Below are 15,352 nucleotides of genomic sequence, written 5' to 3' on the forward strand. Positions count from 1 at the left end.
CTTATTCGTAACAAGTTTCGTAGGTGGAGCTAAGGATGGCAATGGGTCAGATTTGGATCGGATTGAACAATACAAATCCATATCCATATCCATGAAGAAAGTCTTTGCCCGTCCATGAAAAATTCCACGGGTGAAAAATTGTATCCATGTCCAAACCCGATGGATATTCATTGGGTCCTTCTCAAGACATATAAATAAGACATAACACAACGTTAACATAAGCTCTTCCATTCTTGTACTCGTGGCAGTCTAGGCTTCATTTATGGTAAATCAATGTCCACTAACAACCTAAAATCATTTAGTATTTTTCTAACAGATGAAAATGATGAGTCATTTAACAAGGTGATAAAAATAAGGGAAGGGGCGTTAGAGTATGTTACGGAGGGGATTGAATGTCAACTAATAAAAGTTACGACGAGGATTGTGTATTTACTTTTGCATGTTTTAGATAACAAAGTGTAAAATTACAGTGGGACATATGACTGTGGGGTAGGGATAGCAAATTTTAGCCCATTAAGTCATACTATCGGGTCGACTTTGGGTATACCCACGGGTACACGATTATATTCATGCCCTAGCCACGAGCAATTGGGTCGGGTTTAGGCACCGCCCATGAACACAAAAGCATATCCAAATCATATTCATTTGGGTCGGATATCCATGCCCATGGATAAAATTGTCATCCTGAGGGGAGCATTATTAGAAAAGTTATTATGATGCTAACTTACTGGTTTATATTATATAAAGACCATTTGTTTGAAAATATACAAAAAAAAATCATTCAATTACGTCCGTCTCATTTTTTATCGCAGGTCATTTTTAGTTTCCACCGATACTATTTTAATTAACTTTTAACGCGCCCCCTTTGCGCAAGCATCTGGTAACACTCCTTGCCCCCTCGGCTCAGTTCGAAATTATTTCTCTCCCCCTTTCCATGGCAGGGCAGGGCAGGGCATCCTAAATATAAATTGGCCATTATAATCCCGTCAGGCCATCTCCCTCTCGCCCCCGTCATTCTCCTTTTCCTTTGTGGCTTGCGCAACGGGCGAGGCGAGGCGAGGCGTGGTGCCGGAGGAGGCGAAATATAGCCACCCTCTCCATCCAACCCACCCCGCCCCCGATTGCTTTGCACCGCCGGAACCTCGCCCCTCCCCGCCGACCGCCATAACCGCAAGGTACTAATGCCTCCTCCCGCTCCCGCTCCCCCTCTGTTCCTCCGTGCCCGCCCGCCCGCCGCTCGTCGAATTTTCCCCGCCGATCGGTCCTGCCCCGCCGCAAAAATCGTGGGGCGCGACGTGGCTCCGAGGCGCGCCTCGCTTTCGTCCCGGCTCCTGCTTCCGGTTGCCACGTTCGGGATACGGCGAGGTCTGGGGGTCGGTCGTGGCGGCGTAGGCCTGTTCGTCGGTGGGATTGATGGCTCCGATGATGGGAGTTTCGGGCGTCGATCGCGTGCCTCCGCCGCCCGTGCGCAATGCGACGGCGGGAGGTTTCGCCTGTTTTTTTCGCCGTTTCCTCGGATTTTTGGTTTCGGTTATTATCGGTCGCGCGCGGCGGCGTGCCTGCCTTCCGGGACTCGGGGCTGTTTCCTTTTGATCGCTGTGGTGTTTTCTTCCGGGCGACGGCGCGTGCCATTGTCGTCCGGGCATCGATTCGGTGCCCCAATTGGTCGCAACGTGCGGATGTTTTTTTCCGAGCTGGCGGTTTGAATGACGCCTCAAAAGGTTGCCCCTCTTGCGCACCTTTTCCGACCCCCATCCCCTGTATTCATCTTGACTCCTTCGTGCGCTTTGTGCGTTGCCTTATTTAGTCAGGTTTGTGGACGTATCTTCTCCGTGTTACTCATCTTCGAGTACCATTTTCCTGCGAGTTGTGCGCGTGATTACAAGTGCCACACGCTGTTATGAGTTGTTTTGGATTCGATACATTCTCCAATATAGTACCTGAATTTTAGTGTTTAGAGGGATGGCTGTCAAGCATGCAATTAGCTGCTATCGTTTTGGATTCGTAGCTGTTTATGGGGACCTCAATGACTATCTTACTTAAACTGTGGCTCTAGCAATTGTTAATAGGATCCATTCATTGGCTTCGGCACTACGTCGTTGCTTTATTCACAGCTTCCAGTCTTCCAGTATAGTGTATAGACTCAATCTTTGGTGCATGCTTCTGCTTGCTATTTTATTCTGGTGAAAGTGACACATGACAGGGATTGATTATTTATTTGGCTTCAGCTTCTTCATGTGGTCGGATTCGTGTACTTTACCATTATGCATTCAAGTGACAGTTGGGTGTTGTACTTCATGGAATGGAAGACTATTCCGAGTACTGTTTAGCAATGACCCATATCTTGGTTCTTCTTCTACGGTCAACTGGATGTCACAAAAACTATCTTTAATCTTAGCGTGGGCATTTTATAATTCTGGCTTCTCTATGGCTCAAAATGTACCTTGTTATGTGACTTGTCTCTTTCGTCAGGCTGCTGAGTCAAGATATAGGAATTGATGGATCTGTCCACAACCTCTGTTATGGCGGCTAAGGCCTACTCGTACAAAGCAGAGTCACTGGTTAAGGAATACCTTCTTGCAGATGCATATGTTTCGTACACTGCTATGCTTGGTGGGATCCTGATGTGCAAGATGGTATTATTTTGCCCCCCTCTTATTTGTTGACATTTACGATCATGTCACCAGTGAATTTAGTGATGCTCACATGATTCATGTATCTAGATGGAAGAAACAAATAGATGTTAGTTTTATTGCATTTTTGCTTAACTTCACTATGTGAAAATTGTGGACTACCGAACACCATTTGTACTATATATGGCTGTTAGTATAAGCAGGTTTCTGTAAAGAACTAATGTAGGATATGCAAATTCTCAGTTTAGCCTGAGATCTAATTAGGAATATGTCGATGGCTACCCACCACATCCGATCCTAAGCCGCGGATGCATCTGAAATCGGTTGAAGTAATGTAAGGTTTAAACTCACATACAAGCTGTGATGAATTTTCAGATTAGAGTCATGCAATAGATTTAACAGTTTGTTTTGGCTTGTAACGTTTTTGTTTTTGTTTAGTATGAGCAGTTAAATTCGGATACTCAATACAAGATTTTCAAAACCAAGCATGTTACGGTTTAGCAAACAAAAATTAACCTAATCCTATCAATATATTAACCATTTTTAATCAATATTTGGCTACCATGGGAAACAGAAGTTGAATCACAATGTATATTTGTTTTTAATCTGTATTATACAGGTTGGCCTCAGTGTATTACCATATATGTTTAATACCGCAATAATTTCCTATTATTTGCCCTTTGTGTGTGTCTGTGTATGCCAGGATCCCTTACAATACCTTGTGTACCATTTGTATCCTTTAGGCAATAGTGGTATGTATATGTAGTAAGTTATTAACTATTCTGCGAGAATGGCGTTTTGGCTTTCGGCCTCCAAGGAGGCCGATTTAAAAAAAATCAAAAAATTACGTATGTGCGACGTATGTGCGTAAATTTTTTTTGTACAAGTAAACAAGGATGTGAGACGTATGTGCGTAAAATTTCAGGATGAAATACGTTGAAAAGCGGCCTGTACAAAAAAGACAAATTCATGGTCTGAGAAGATGAATAGTACCATGTTTAAAAAGCCCCAGATTTGTCTTCTTTGCACAGCCCTCATTTCAACGTATTTCATCCTGAAAATTTACACACTTGTGCACTATGCCTTCATCTATCTCTGTATTGTTTTCAAATTTTTTTGAAATGTAAAAATATGAATTTTCATGATTTTTGAATTTTGCATTTGGAGGCCTCCATGGAGCTCGGCCTCCAAAAGCAATTTTCACTATTCTGCGATGTAACAAAGTAGATAGCAGCATGCAGATGATAATCATCACTTCTAGCATTGTTTTCAGAGTTTGACTTTTCAAAACCCTTTGCACTATCCACACTGCAACCTATGATTTTCTCTTGTTTTATTTTACATTTATGTTAACCCTGAAATTCTTGCATGGAACAAGTTATGATTGATCTCTATGTACCAGAACTCTAGCTACTTTCTTGGCTACAAATTTCCTTTTGGTTTGCAGATCTATGACATCACACACTTAGTCAGTTCATTCTTCTACAAGTGTTATGCTTCTCTTACAAAAGCCCAAAAGCTTGAGTGGAACAACAGGTGAAGCCATCTGTCTGCAAAATTTATGTCCAATTTCACCATGTGCTTATTGACATATCTACTCACGACCGATCTTTTACCTATTCTAGGGGCATCTCCACTGTCCATGCAATTTTCATCACATTCATGTCAGTGTACCTAGTATTCTTTTCCGACCTATACTCTGATAAGCTGGATGGACCAGTAACTTTCCGGAGTTCAAACCTCTCTAATATTACACTAGCGGTAAAGTACTATTTTGTTCCCATTCAAGAAATGACTATGTTGGCATGCATTGTCTATTTGCCTCATATCGGCTTAATTTCATTTGTCCAGGTATCTGTTGGGTACTTCATCACTGACATTGCAATGATATTTTGGGTTTATCCTTCTCTAGGTGGAATGGAGTATGTAAGTGCCCTTATGTGATATTTCTGGGTTGCATCCTTGACACACGTGTTAATATTCATTGTATTTGTTCAATTATCATTGCTGCATTTTTTGTATGTATTATTCATTACGGGTTGATCATTGCCAGGTTCTTCATCACTTCCTGTCACTTGTTTCCATAGTCTATTCTGTGAATTCTGGGGAAGGCCAGTTGTATACATACATGGTTCTCATCTCTGAAGGAACCACACCTGGAATCAACCTCCGCTGGTATTTGATTTGATTCAATGAATGCACAATATTTCTGGGTCATTATTGTTATTTCATTCGATCTGATCTTTCCTGTTACCTTCTGTTATGAAGGTATCTTGATACTGCTGGACTGAAAAGATCCAAGGCCTATGTTGTGAACGGTAGCTTAATGGTTGTTGCATGGCTGGTAAGTGGAAGTTTCTACAAAGTAGTTATAGAATGCACGTTATTTTTCACGCAACTGACCACAAGTTAATTAGTCCTCACTCTTCAGTATGCCTCAATGTGTGCATACATGAATGAGCATTTCAAATTGTATACCCAGTTCAAAAAAATAATTTTGTTGAATTTGCTTCAAGCTAAGGTTTGTCAACTGTTTTATACACTCTATTCCACTATTCCCTTTTAAAAATTGCAGCTAGTGGAATACCTCAAGCTTTGTAATAGATGGTTTTTTGTATTATGTTTGTGTTCTGTATAACTCACATTGGACATTTGCTAACTCGGCTTGGGGAATGGGATACAGTATTAGCAATTGGTCTTGTGATTTACAGAAACTTATCGTACAAGTTGAAATATTAATGCTATTATACCCCCAGATGTTTCTGTGCCGAGGCCATGCTGTAATTTTAGTTTAACTATGCTCTCTTCAGTAGGTTATCCCTAGGTTCTTTGGTTTTGTCTTTGGTTTTTGTTTCTTGCTAGGCCCTTGTGTGTTCCTGTTTCTGATTCCATTTTTTTCTTTTGGCTTGCTTTACTTTGGTCATGCTTTACCACAATTTTCTCTCTAACATAGTCAACCATTTGTGTAATACAGGTGGCACGGATAATTCTCTTCATCTACTTGTTCTACCACATCTACTTCCACTATGATGACGTAATTCCTACTTCTGTTCCAGCACATAACTATGTGGCAAATATCACATCGATGATTCTGACACTAAGTTTGATCTGAATTATTGACAGGTGATGCAGATGCGGACCTTCAGCCGCGTTCTGATATTTGGCGTGCCCACAATACTACTCATCATGAACACGATATGGTTTGCAAAGATCTTGAGAGGCCTTAAAAAGACGCTAACCAAGAGGGAGTGAAGAGGAGAAGAATAGCAGATGCAAGCTCATGGCGGCCCATCTACAAAAACCATCATCCTGCCTTACAGTCACATAAAACTACATATACTCCCCGAGCAAAACTAGATAGTGCGACTCGCAGCACAAGCTAAAATCCCATGTACATAATCCAGAAGTATGCTTGAGCACGGCCTCAAATTTTCCACGGATATTCTCCGTCTTGTACATATACCGGTCTGGATATTGCTTAGGAAGCTTCAAACTGCATGTGCATTGGATGCTTCTAAGCCCCCCTCGACCACTGACACTGAGATAGTCGTCGGTCATCAAAAGTGACATTTGAAAGGTTGAAATCTGGCATCTGTTTTTAGTTACGACTTACGACTCTCAGGAATGTGAAAGCTGGTATTGTTCTTGACTTCTGAATCTGAATTGTAATGTTTCATTCTCTTATCATTGCAAGGAAACCCTGCTCAATCTTGGTGTGCAGCAGCAGCTCTGTAGCTGACTGTTTGTGATCACTACCATGTGTGACCCCCTTTGATCTTTTTTCTATTCATAGGGCAAAATCGTGTCAATTACAACAAGGAGCGCAAAACACAACCTATCTGGATGGCAGAAGAGCTGCTCCAGTTCTTTGTGTGATGAAGAAATGACGATTATTTCTTTACTTTTGCGATGAACAGATGATTATTCTGCATACAAAGTGCACATAATTTTCACTTTCTGCATTGCATTCAGGTGGTATAAAATTGCCTGTGGGTGTGTGTGTGTGTGTGTTACGTGAGGCTACGGCTAAGCAGGCCCTGAAATGAGAGGAGGAGGTCCTTGTTTTCTGCGCCGAAGATCTGGTCTGCCTTTTCGAGGGTCTCCTGCACCACCACACCAATATAGTATAAGTATACCTCAAGATCTGTATCCGAAAGAAACCACAAATACAGCTGGAAACTGAAAGTGAGGGTTACCTCTTGGGATTGCCTGTGAGCGTTGAGCTCCTTGATGTTGGCGAGGAAAGCAGCAAACTGTTCGTACGACAGACGGCTCCTGCGGATGAAGAAAAAAGGAGACAAATAAATTGATGACATGTTTTCGTACCAAGAATCCAATGTTTTGCAGGCTATGGTATACCAAAAGGAAACGAGAGCTACCTCGCTTGACGGAAGAACTCCTTGCCATCTATCCTCGTCGTGCGCCCTGAAACCAAAAACAGAAGAACAACTACGTACTTAGCGGAGAGAATGAAGAGCAATCTCCAGATGAATGAGCTAGCTCCTGTGAATGCTGATGAACTCTTGTGTCGAACAAAAAGGACTACCTGAGACTGAGTGCCCACGAGGGGGCGAGTTGGCCGCAGAGGACATCTTGCTGGAGGGGAGCCACGCCGACATCGCCATGTGGCCTTCGAGCCGCGGGGAAGTGGCGGCGCCGGCGCCGCTGCTGCCGGACGACAGCTTCGGCGACACGGCCGTGGAGTACCGTCGAGGGGAAGAGGCGCGGGACGCCAGCTTCGGGGACACGGCGGTGGAGTATCTCCGGGCGGAGGCCGCGGAGGAGGACCTCTGCTTCGGCGCCGGGTCGGCGATGAGGCGCGGGGTCATGTGCGTGATGGTGAGCTTCTGCTCGAACGGCCTTGCCACTGTCAACGTGCACACAACAGAAGCATTGTTCAGAATCCTGTAGTTGTGCTGCACTGCAGATACGTATTATTGGAATGTTGTTGATCGTGACTGAGCGCATACCTTCCTGGTTCACGCTTTCGGCTTCCGAAGATCCGTCGGCTCGGGTGGTGGATGCAGGAGCAGGATTATTGCTCGCGGACGCGTCGTCTTCGGGGTGGTCGCGAGAAGAATTAGTTAACACAGATGGAGCACAATGAGCTGCTAGAGATGAACATTGTCCAAGAGGGAGAGCAGTGATCAAAAGAATATATACCTCTCCAGGAACTTGCTTTGGCGACCGATTGCTCGCAGGTCCTGATGTCCACTGTCTCCTGACTCTGCAGAGCACGAGACACGTAATGATTCATGACTAAATACTAGCAATGCATACACTGGTCTTCGGTTACAGAGGACGGCAACAGTGGCCATTGCCCGACAGAAACAGGGGACAGAGGATCGGTTTAAACTGGAGGAGCTTACTGAAGAATTGTCGTCCCCCAGTGTCTGCATCAGGTGTCTCTTGAACGTCTCCAGCTGCAAGCGGAAACCCACCAGAAAAGTTAGTGATAGTAAACGCGAGGAGAACAGCCGTGTGATCGCAGATCACAAATGGCGTCACCTTGGCGAGGTCCCTGGCCAGCTTCCTGGACGTCTGGACGAGCGAGTCCCTCTCCTTCACCAGCTTAGCCTACACGACAAGAAGAAGAAGACCAACGACAAAATCTCAGCACCAGCTAGCAACCGGCAAAACCGAGGCGGCGAGGCGGTCGAGGTCACGTACGTTGTCATCGAGGACGGCGCGGAGGCGGGCGTCGGCGTCGCGGAGGGCCTGGTCGAGCTCCTCGGCCCTGTCGGCGAGCTCGGCGGCGAGGCGGTCCTTGTCGGCCAGCTTCTGGCGGAGGCGCGCGGCCTCGTGCTCCAGGCGGGAGGCGCGCGCGGCCACGGCCACGGCGGTGATCTTGCGGGCCACCTCCAGCTGGTCGTACGGGTCCGGCGGCAGCGCGGCCACGATGGCCTCGGACAGCCCGGCGCCCTCGGCGGGAGGTTGAGGCGCCGGCGTGGCGGCGTGGGCGCTGGGGGTATGCGTCATCGGGCGACTGGGGCTGGAATGGAGTGCCGGATCGGACGTGGTGGTGGTGGTGAGATCCGAAGCGGGGAGGAGGAGGTTATCGGGGGGCGGGAAGGAAGGAATGTGGTGCTGCTGCTAGTGGAGGTGGCGATCGAGGAGAGGGGCGCGGCCGTCAGCTTGCGTTTGAATATATGCGTCGCGCACGTCGAGTTCCGTCTTGGCTCTTGGAAAGCGCCTGCCACGTCCCATCCGGGGAAGATACGAAAAATCCCTACGAAACAGCTACGGGAACAGGGTCGGCCCTCCGTGGTCCCAGCCTGTACTCTAGTCTGTAGACATTCTTTTTGTGTTTCAATCAGAGAGATTTATTCAACCAATGAATTCCTGGTATCATTACTAACAAGCTGGTGAGCAGGAAAGAGGGTCTCGAACCAGTTCAACTTTCGGTAATCGTCAGAGTGCATGCATGTTTTGCACAAAGATGAACCGATACATTAGCTGGTCGGTTTACATGCTGAATATCAAAAGAAAAAAACAAGGAAGCTAGCTCTTCAATTTCTAGTAATACCGATGCCACCACAGACAAGCTATAATGCCGAGTCTTTCAAAAATTAACAATCTCTAGACAATCTGTTTCCATTATCACACGGGAGAATCCACATAGCTTTGTAAATATCACCCATCTCGCAACACCATCGTCTCACCAATGAACGGATCAGAGACCCTGTAGACATCTTCCCGGCCGTACGTTTGGCATTTCCGCTCGTAGTCGTAGTACGATCGATGAAGGCTCGGTATGCGCTGGTGCTGAACTCCACCGGCGACCGTGTCTGCTACGATGTAGTAATTGATTTCTGCGGGAATATTTATAATTAAAGGGTAATTGAAAGCTTACACAATTCAGTCGTTGTAGTATAGTGGTAAGTATTCCCGCCTGTCACGCGGGTGACCCGGGTTCGATCCCCGGCAACGGCGTGAAACTATTTTTGCGCTTGATGGCTTAGTTCATTTTTGTCCGCTCGGTCTTTTTTTTTTGCCTCGGTCGATGTGGGCTCATTGCTCACTGGGCCATACACCGGACCCGGGTACTCCTTATATGACTTCCTCAAAACCTGAATTTGTCCTTTTGCTATATAAAAATTTCCCCTGAAAATACTACATAAAAAACCCTTAAGAAGTACAAATTTATTTCACTAATTTTATATAATCAGTTTAATTATTTGTAAAGTCTTAGTGTGCTGTAAAATATATACTTTAGAGAAAAGTTATTGTATGTGAAAAGAAATTATACTCACATACATCAAAATAATATCCGTGCATTCGAATATGATGTTCATATATTTAAAATTATTCCCGTGAAATGTCCATATAATTCAAAGAGATGTTCGTGTTTAAAAAATAATAAAGGTTAACATGTTCCAAACAAGTGGTCATGTAAAATAGTACCCCCCTCCGATCCAAAATAAGTATCGCAACTTTGAACTAAGGTTAAGGGAGTATGTTTTAAAATGTGGGGCCTAGCAAAGGAGAAATCACCACAGCGACGTCTTGCAAACGTCTAGTGTGACTTTTGTTCTTTGTTAGTCGGATTTTATTAAGGCAAATCATTAGCAACACAAAAGCTACGAGAAAAATAGGATTTGCCGCACACACAAAAAAGATGAGAATATGCCAAGGAGTAGGTTCACCTGCAACCTGTCTCACGGGTGGGATCTCAATATAAACAATTAATACAAGTATGATAACCCCGCAAAAAAACACAAGTATATAAATAAAATAAAATACTTTGCAAGTGATAAGCGGACAATTGTATCCAAAAAGCCAAGCAACTTATGAACAACATGTTTTATGAATGATTCGCATGAGGTTGAACGTAAAGACCAACGGCAGCCAACAAGCAAAGCGGCATATGTGCAACATGTTTTACGAAGGATTCAGGAAGGTCTTGTGGCACTCTACATGGCTTTGAATATCTGCAAATACAACCATGAAAAGAAACATATGTGTAACCACATTAACAAATTTATATACGTACATTCATAATAATGGCGGAGATGTACGCACAAGTACACAATTGCTGGCATGGTAGTCAAGCACGAACATGATAACACACAGGGTTATCTTTGTGTCAGAAAGGTCAAACACAATGACCCGGAGTCCCCGAAATTATCCTTAGCCAGGACATTGAAGTTAAGGAAGTACGTGCTACAGCTTACCTAAAAATGTGTGTTCATTAATTTCCTGCCGCATGTCTAGTCATGATGGTCTTCTCTAAAAAAATAGTGTGAAATGGGGAGGGGTTGGGACACATGGGGCACGTGGGCCTCGGTTTCCCAACCGAATCCTCTATATACATGCAGCCTTAGGGCTGGGCATAAAACAAAAAGGAAAGAATAAAAAACCAAACCGAACCCAAAATAAATAAACTAAATTCATCGTTTTTTGAGTTAGCAACAGAAAAATTGGTTTCTAGATCTAGCTACCCGATTTAGTAAATTGGATTTGGTTTATAGCCTCGGTTAGCCGTAAAACTGAAGAATCTCGTGTGTGCCCACATGAGCGGGCTTTCAGTCTGTTGATCGTATAGGACTTGAGGCCCAATACTCCAATAGATCTAGTCCATCCCCAAATATGAATTTGACCTAGAAGTAATTAGAAAAGCTATTGTTGAAATGCACATCGAAGACGAGCATCCCTTTGCTCATACGAAAAGGTTGAGTTTTCGAAAATGGTGGAAAAGACCTGTTCACGTTTATATGTGCCCTCTAGAAGAACCACCACTAGAGATGGTGTATGCAGTTATTTTGGAGAGAAGCCAAGCACAAACTGTTTTTGCATGAAATCATGTGAAAGAGTGTGCCTCGCAATGGTTTGTTGGACTTCTCAATAACAAGATAGCTACATGGTAGTCACAACACATTTTATTGATGGTGATTGGAACTACACAAGAAGGTTATTAGTTTATTCCTAATAAAGGTCATAAGGGAGACATACCCGAAGATAAAACAAACAGATCCTCAAGTTGCTCCTCCTCGTCCTTAAAGAAAGAAAGCTAGGGTTCCTACCTCTCGCCGGCGCCGGCGCAGGTCCGCGTCGTCTCCGGTGGCCCTAGGGCCATGAAGGTGCGGTGGATCCTGGCAAGGGCCGGCGGGAGGGCTCCGTTTTTAGTCTTTTTTCCTGTCTTGTTAGGGTTTGTGTCCTGCTCAAGAAGGCGAGAAGGCGGCGACTCCCTGAAGATGGAATAAAGGTCTCCCCGCCTAGCCCCCGTTCCGGCGGTGCGTCTAGCATCGTTGGTGGGCGTGTGGAGGTGTGTCTCTGGCGGATCTATCTTTGGTGGATTAGCTCGGATCTTATCGTTGTTCGTCTACGTTTGTGTGTCGGGTTGAATCCTTCCAGCCTAAGTTATTCTTCATTGGTGGCGGTTGCTATTATGGTGCGCCGGTCCTATGGGGCCTTAGCACGACGACTTCCCGACTGTCTACTACAACAAGTTGTGCCCGACCCCGACGATGGAGGGGTGATGACGGCGGCGCGTCTTTGGCTCGCTTCAGTGCTTATAGTCGTCGCTAGATGGTCTACGGACCCGGATGTAATTTTTATTTCTGGTGTTCGTTGTACTGTCATGATTGAAGATGAATAGATTGGAAGTTTTTCCGCAAAAAAGGTCATAAGGGAGAATATATTGAGAAATCCTTAGAGAAAATGCTTGATGGAGTGGGGTATTGACAAGGTTATGACAATAACAATTGATAATCATAGCGCCAATGACGGTGGTCTAACTTACATCCGAAAGAAAATGAGCAAATCAAAAGAAACATAGCCAATGGTAATTCTCCAATTGAGGTGTGTTGCCCATATTATTAATTTAATTGTTTCTGCTGGTCTTAAAGACTCAGATGACTCAATTAAGCGTGTGTGTGGTTGCTACCTCTTGAGCACTGCGTTGGTTTTCCCTTGAAGAGGAAAGGGTGATGCAGCAAAGTAGCGTAAGTATTTATCTTAGTTTTTAAGAACCAAGGTATCAATCCAGTGGGAGACTACACGCAAGTCCCTCGTACTTACACAAACAAATAAGAACCTCGCAACCAACATGATAAAGGGGTTGTCAATCCCTTCACGGTCACTTACGAGAGTGAGATCTGATAGAGATAACAATAATAAGATAAATATCTTTGGTATTTTTATGATATAGATTGAAAGTAAAGATTGCAAAATAAAATAAATTGGAAACTTATATGATAAAAGATAGAACCGGAGGCCATAGGTTTCACTAGTGGCTTCTCTCAAGATAGCATAAGTATCACGGTGGGTGAACAAATTACTGTCGAACAATTGATAGAAAAGCGAATAATTATGAGAATATCTAGGCATGATCATGTATATAGGCATCACGTCCGCGACAAGTAGACCGAAACGATTCCGCATCTACTACTATTACTCCACACATCGACCGCTATCCAGCATGCATCTAGAGTATTAAGTTCATAAGAACAGAGTAACGCATTAGGCAAGATGACATAATGTAGAGGGATAAACTCAAGCAATATGATATAAACCCCATCTTTTTATCCTCGATGGCAACAATACAATACGTGCCTTGCTGCCTCTGCTATCACTGGGAAAGGACACCGTAAGATTGAACCCAAAGCTAAGAACTTCTCCCATTGCAAGAAAGATCAATCTAGTAGGCCAAACCAAATTGATAATTCGAAGAGACTTGCAAAGATAACCAATCATACATAAAAGATTTCAGAAAAGAATCAAATATTGTTCATAGATAAACTTAATCATAAACCCACAATTCATCGGATCTCGACAAACACACCGCAAAAAGTTACATCAAATAGATCTCCAAGAAGATCGAGGAGAACATCGTATTGAGATCCAAAGAGAGAGAAGAAGCCATCTAGCTAATAACTATGGACACGAAGGTCTGTGGTAAACTACTCACACATCATCGGAGAGGCGATGGTGTTCATGTAGAAGCCTTCCGTGATTGATTCCCCCTCCGGCGGAGCTCCGGAAAAGGCCCCAAGATGGGATCTCTTGGGTACAGAATGTTGTGGCGGTGGAAATAGGGTTCCGTGGTGCTCCTGGATGTTTTCGGGGTATATGGACATATATAGGAGGAAGAAGTAGGTCGGTGGAGCTACGAGGGGCCCATGAGGGTGGAGGGCGCGCCCAGGGGGCAGGCTCGCCTCCCTGCCTCGTGGCCTCCTTGTTGATTTCTTGACGTCTACTCGAAATCCCCTGGATCACATTTATTCCAAAAATAACTCTCCTGAAGGTTTCATTCCGTTTGGATTCCGTTTGATATTCCTTTTCTGCGAAACACTGAAATAGGCAAAAAAACAGCAATTTTCACTGGGCGTTGGGTTAGTAGGTTAGTCCCAAAAATAATATAAAAGTGTATAAATAAGCCAATTAACATCCAAAAAAGGTAATATAATAGCATGGAACAATCAAAAATTATAGATACGTTGGAGACGTATCAAGCATCCCCAAGCTTAATTCCTGCTCGTCCTCGAGTAGGTAAATGATAGAAACAGAATTTTTGATGTGGAATGCTACCTAGCGTAATTCTCAATGTAATTTTCTTTATTGTGACATGAATGTTCAGATCCGAAAGATTCAAGACAAAAGTTTAATATTGACATAAAAATAATAATACTTCAAGCATACTAACTAAGCAATTATGTCTTCTCAAAATAACATGGCCAAAGAAAGTTATCCCTACAAAATCATATAGTTTGGTTGTGCTCTATCTTCACCACACAAAATATTTAAATCATGCACAACCCCGATGACAAGCCAAGCAATTGTTTCAAACTTTTGATGTTCTCAAAAATTTTCAATCTTCACGCAATACATGAGCATGAGCCATGGACATAACACTATTGGTGGAATAGAATGGTGGTTGTGGAGAAGACAAAAAGGAGAAGATAGTCTCACATCAACTAGGCATATCAATGGGCTATGGAGATGCCCATCAATAGATATCAATGTGAGTGAGTAGGGATTGCCATGCAACGGACGCACTAGAGCTATAAGTGTATGAAAGCTCAACAAAACAAACTAAGTGGGTGTGCATCCAACTTGCTTGCTCACGAAGACCTAGGGCATTTTGAGGAAGCCCATCATTGGAATATACAAGCCAAGTTCTATAAAAATTCCCACTAGTATATGAAAGTGACAACATAGGAGACTCTCTATCACGAAGATCATGGTGCTACTTTGAAGCACAAGTGTGGTAAAAGGATAGTGTCCCTTCTCTCTTTTTTTCTTATTTTTTTATTTGGGCCTTTCCTCCTCTTTTTTTATGGCCTCCTTTTCCCCTTTTTTTGTCCGGAGTCTCATCCCGACTTGTGGGGGAATCATAGTCTCCATCATACTTTCCTCACATGGGACAATGCTCTAATAATGATGATCATCACACTTTATTTACTTACAACTCAAGAATTACAACTCAATTCTTAGAACAAAATATGACTCTATGTGAATGCCTCTGGCGGTGTACTGGGATGTGCAATGACTCATGCGTGACATGTATGAAAGAATTATAAAGGTAGCTTTGCCACAAATACGATGTCATCTACATGATCATGCACGACAATATGACAATGATGAAGCGTGTCATAATAAACGGAACGGTGGAAAGTTGCATGACAATATATCTTGGAATGGCTATGGAAATGCAACAATAGGTAGGTATGGTGGCTGTTTTGAGGAAGGTATATGGTGGATTTATGGTACCGGCGAAA

General features: G+C 43.8%; 2 protein-coding genes and 1 non-coding gene across 3 annotated transcripts; 2 read left to right on the forward strand and 1 right to left on the reverse strand.

The window, feature by feature from the left end:
* The first annotated feature begins 1,001 nt into the window (after window positions 1-1,001).
* Window positions 1,002-6,353, forward strand: LOC119269126 (TLC domain-containing protein 4-like). Its single transcript, XM_037550888.1, has 9 exons — window positions 1,002-1,175; window positions 2,473-2,636; window positions 4,081-4,169; window positions 4,259-4,394; window positions 4,485-4,559; window positions 4,687-4,808; window positions 4,902-4,977; window positions 5,608-5,667; window positions 5,757-6,353. Exons 2-9 carry the CDS (start codon window positions 2,499-2,501, stop codon window positions 5,883-5,885), a joined length of 825 nt encoding a protein of 274 aa, XP_037406785.1. The 5' UTR covers window positions 1,002-1,175; window positions 2,473-2,498; the 3' UTR covers window positions 5,886-6,353.
* Window positions 6,338-8,702, reverse strand: LOC119269125 (uncharacterized protein At4g15545-like). Its single transcript, XM_037550887.1, has 9 exons — window positions 8,304-8,702; window positions 8,142-8,210; window positions 8,003-8,056; window positions 7,797-7,860; window positions 7,604-7,690; window positions 7,180-7,500; window positions 7,013-7,058; window positions 6,830-6,908; window positions 6,338-6,736 (listed from the first exon to the last, which is right to left on the reverse strand). Exons 1-9 carry the CDS (start codon window positions 8,610-8,612, stop codon window positions 6,644-6,646), a joined length of 1,122 nt encoding a protein of 373 aa, XP_037406784.1. The 5' UTR covers window positions 8,613-8,702; the 3' UTR covers window positions 6,338-6,643.
* Window positions 8,703-9,494: 792 nt separating this feature from the next.
* On the forward strand, window positions 9,495-9,566 carry TRNAD-GUC. The gene has a single exon. It is a non-coding gene; the product is annotated as a tRNA-Asp (tRNA).
* Window positions 9,567-15,352: the final 5,786 nt, after the last annotated feature.

The sequence above is a fragment of the Triticum dicoccoides genome, chromosome 3A (genome assembly GCF_002162155.2).
Source record: "Triticum dicoccoides isolate Atlit2015 ecotype Zavitan chromosome 3A, WEW_v2.0, whole genome shotgun sequence".
NCBI lineage: Eukaryota > Viridiplantae > Streptophyta > Magnoliopsida > Poales > Poaceae > Triticum > Triticum dicoccoides.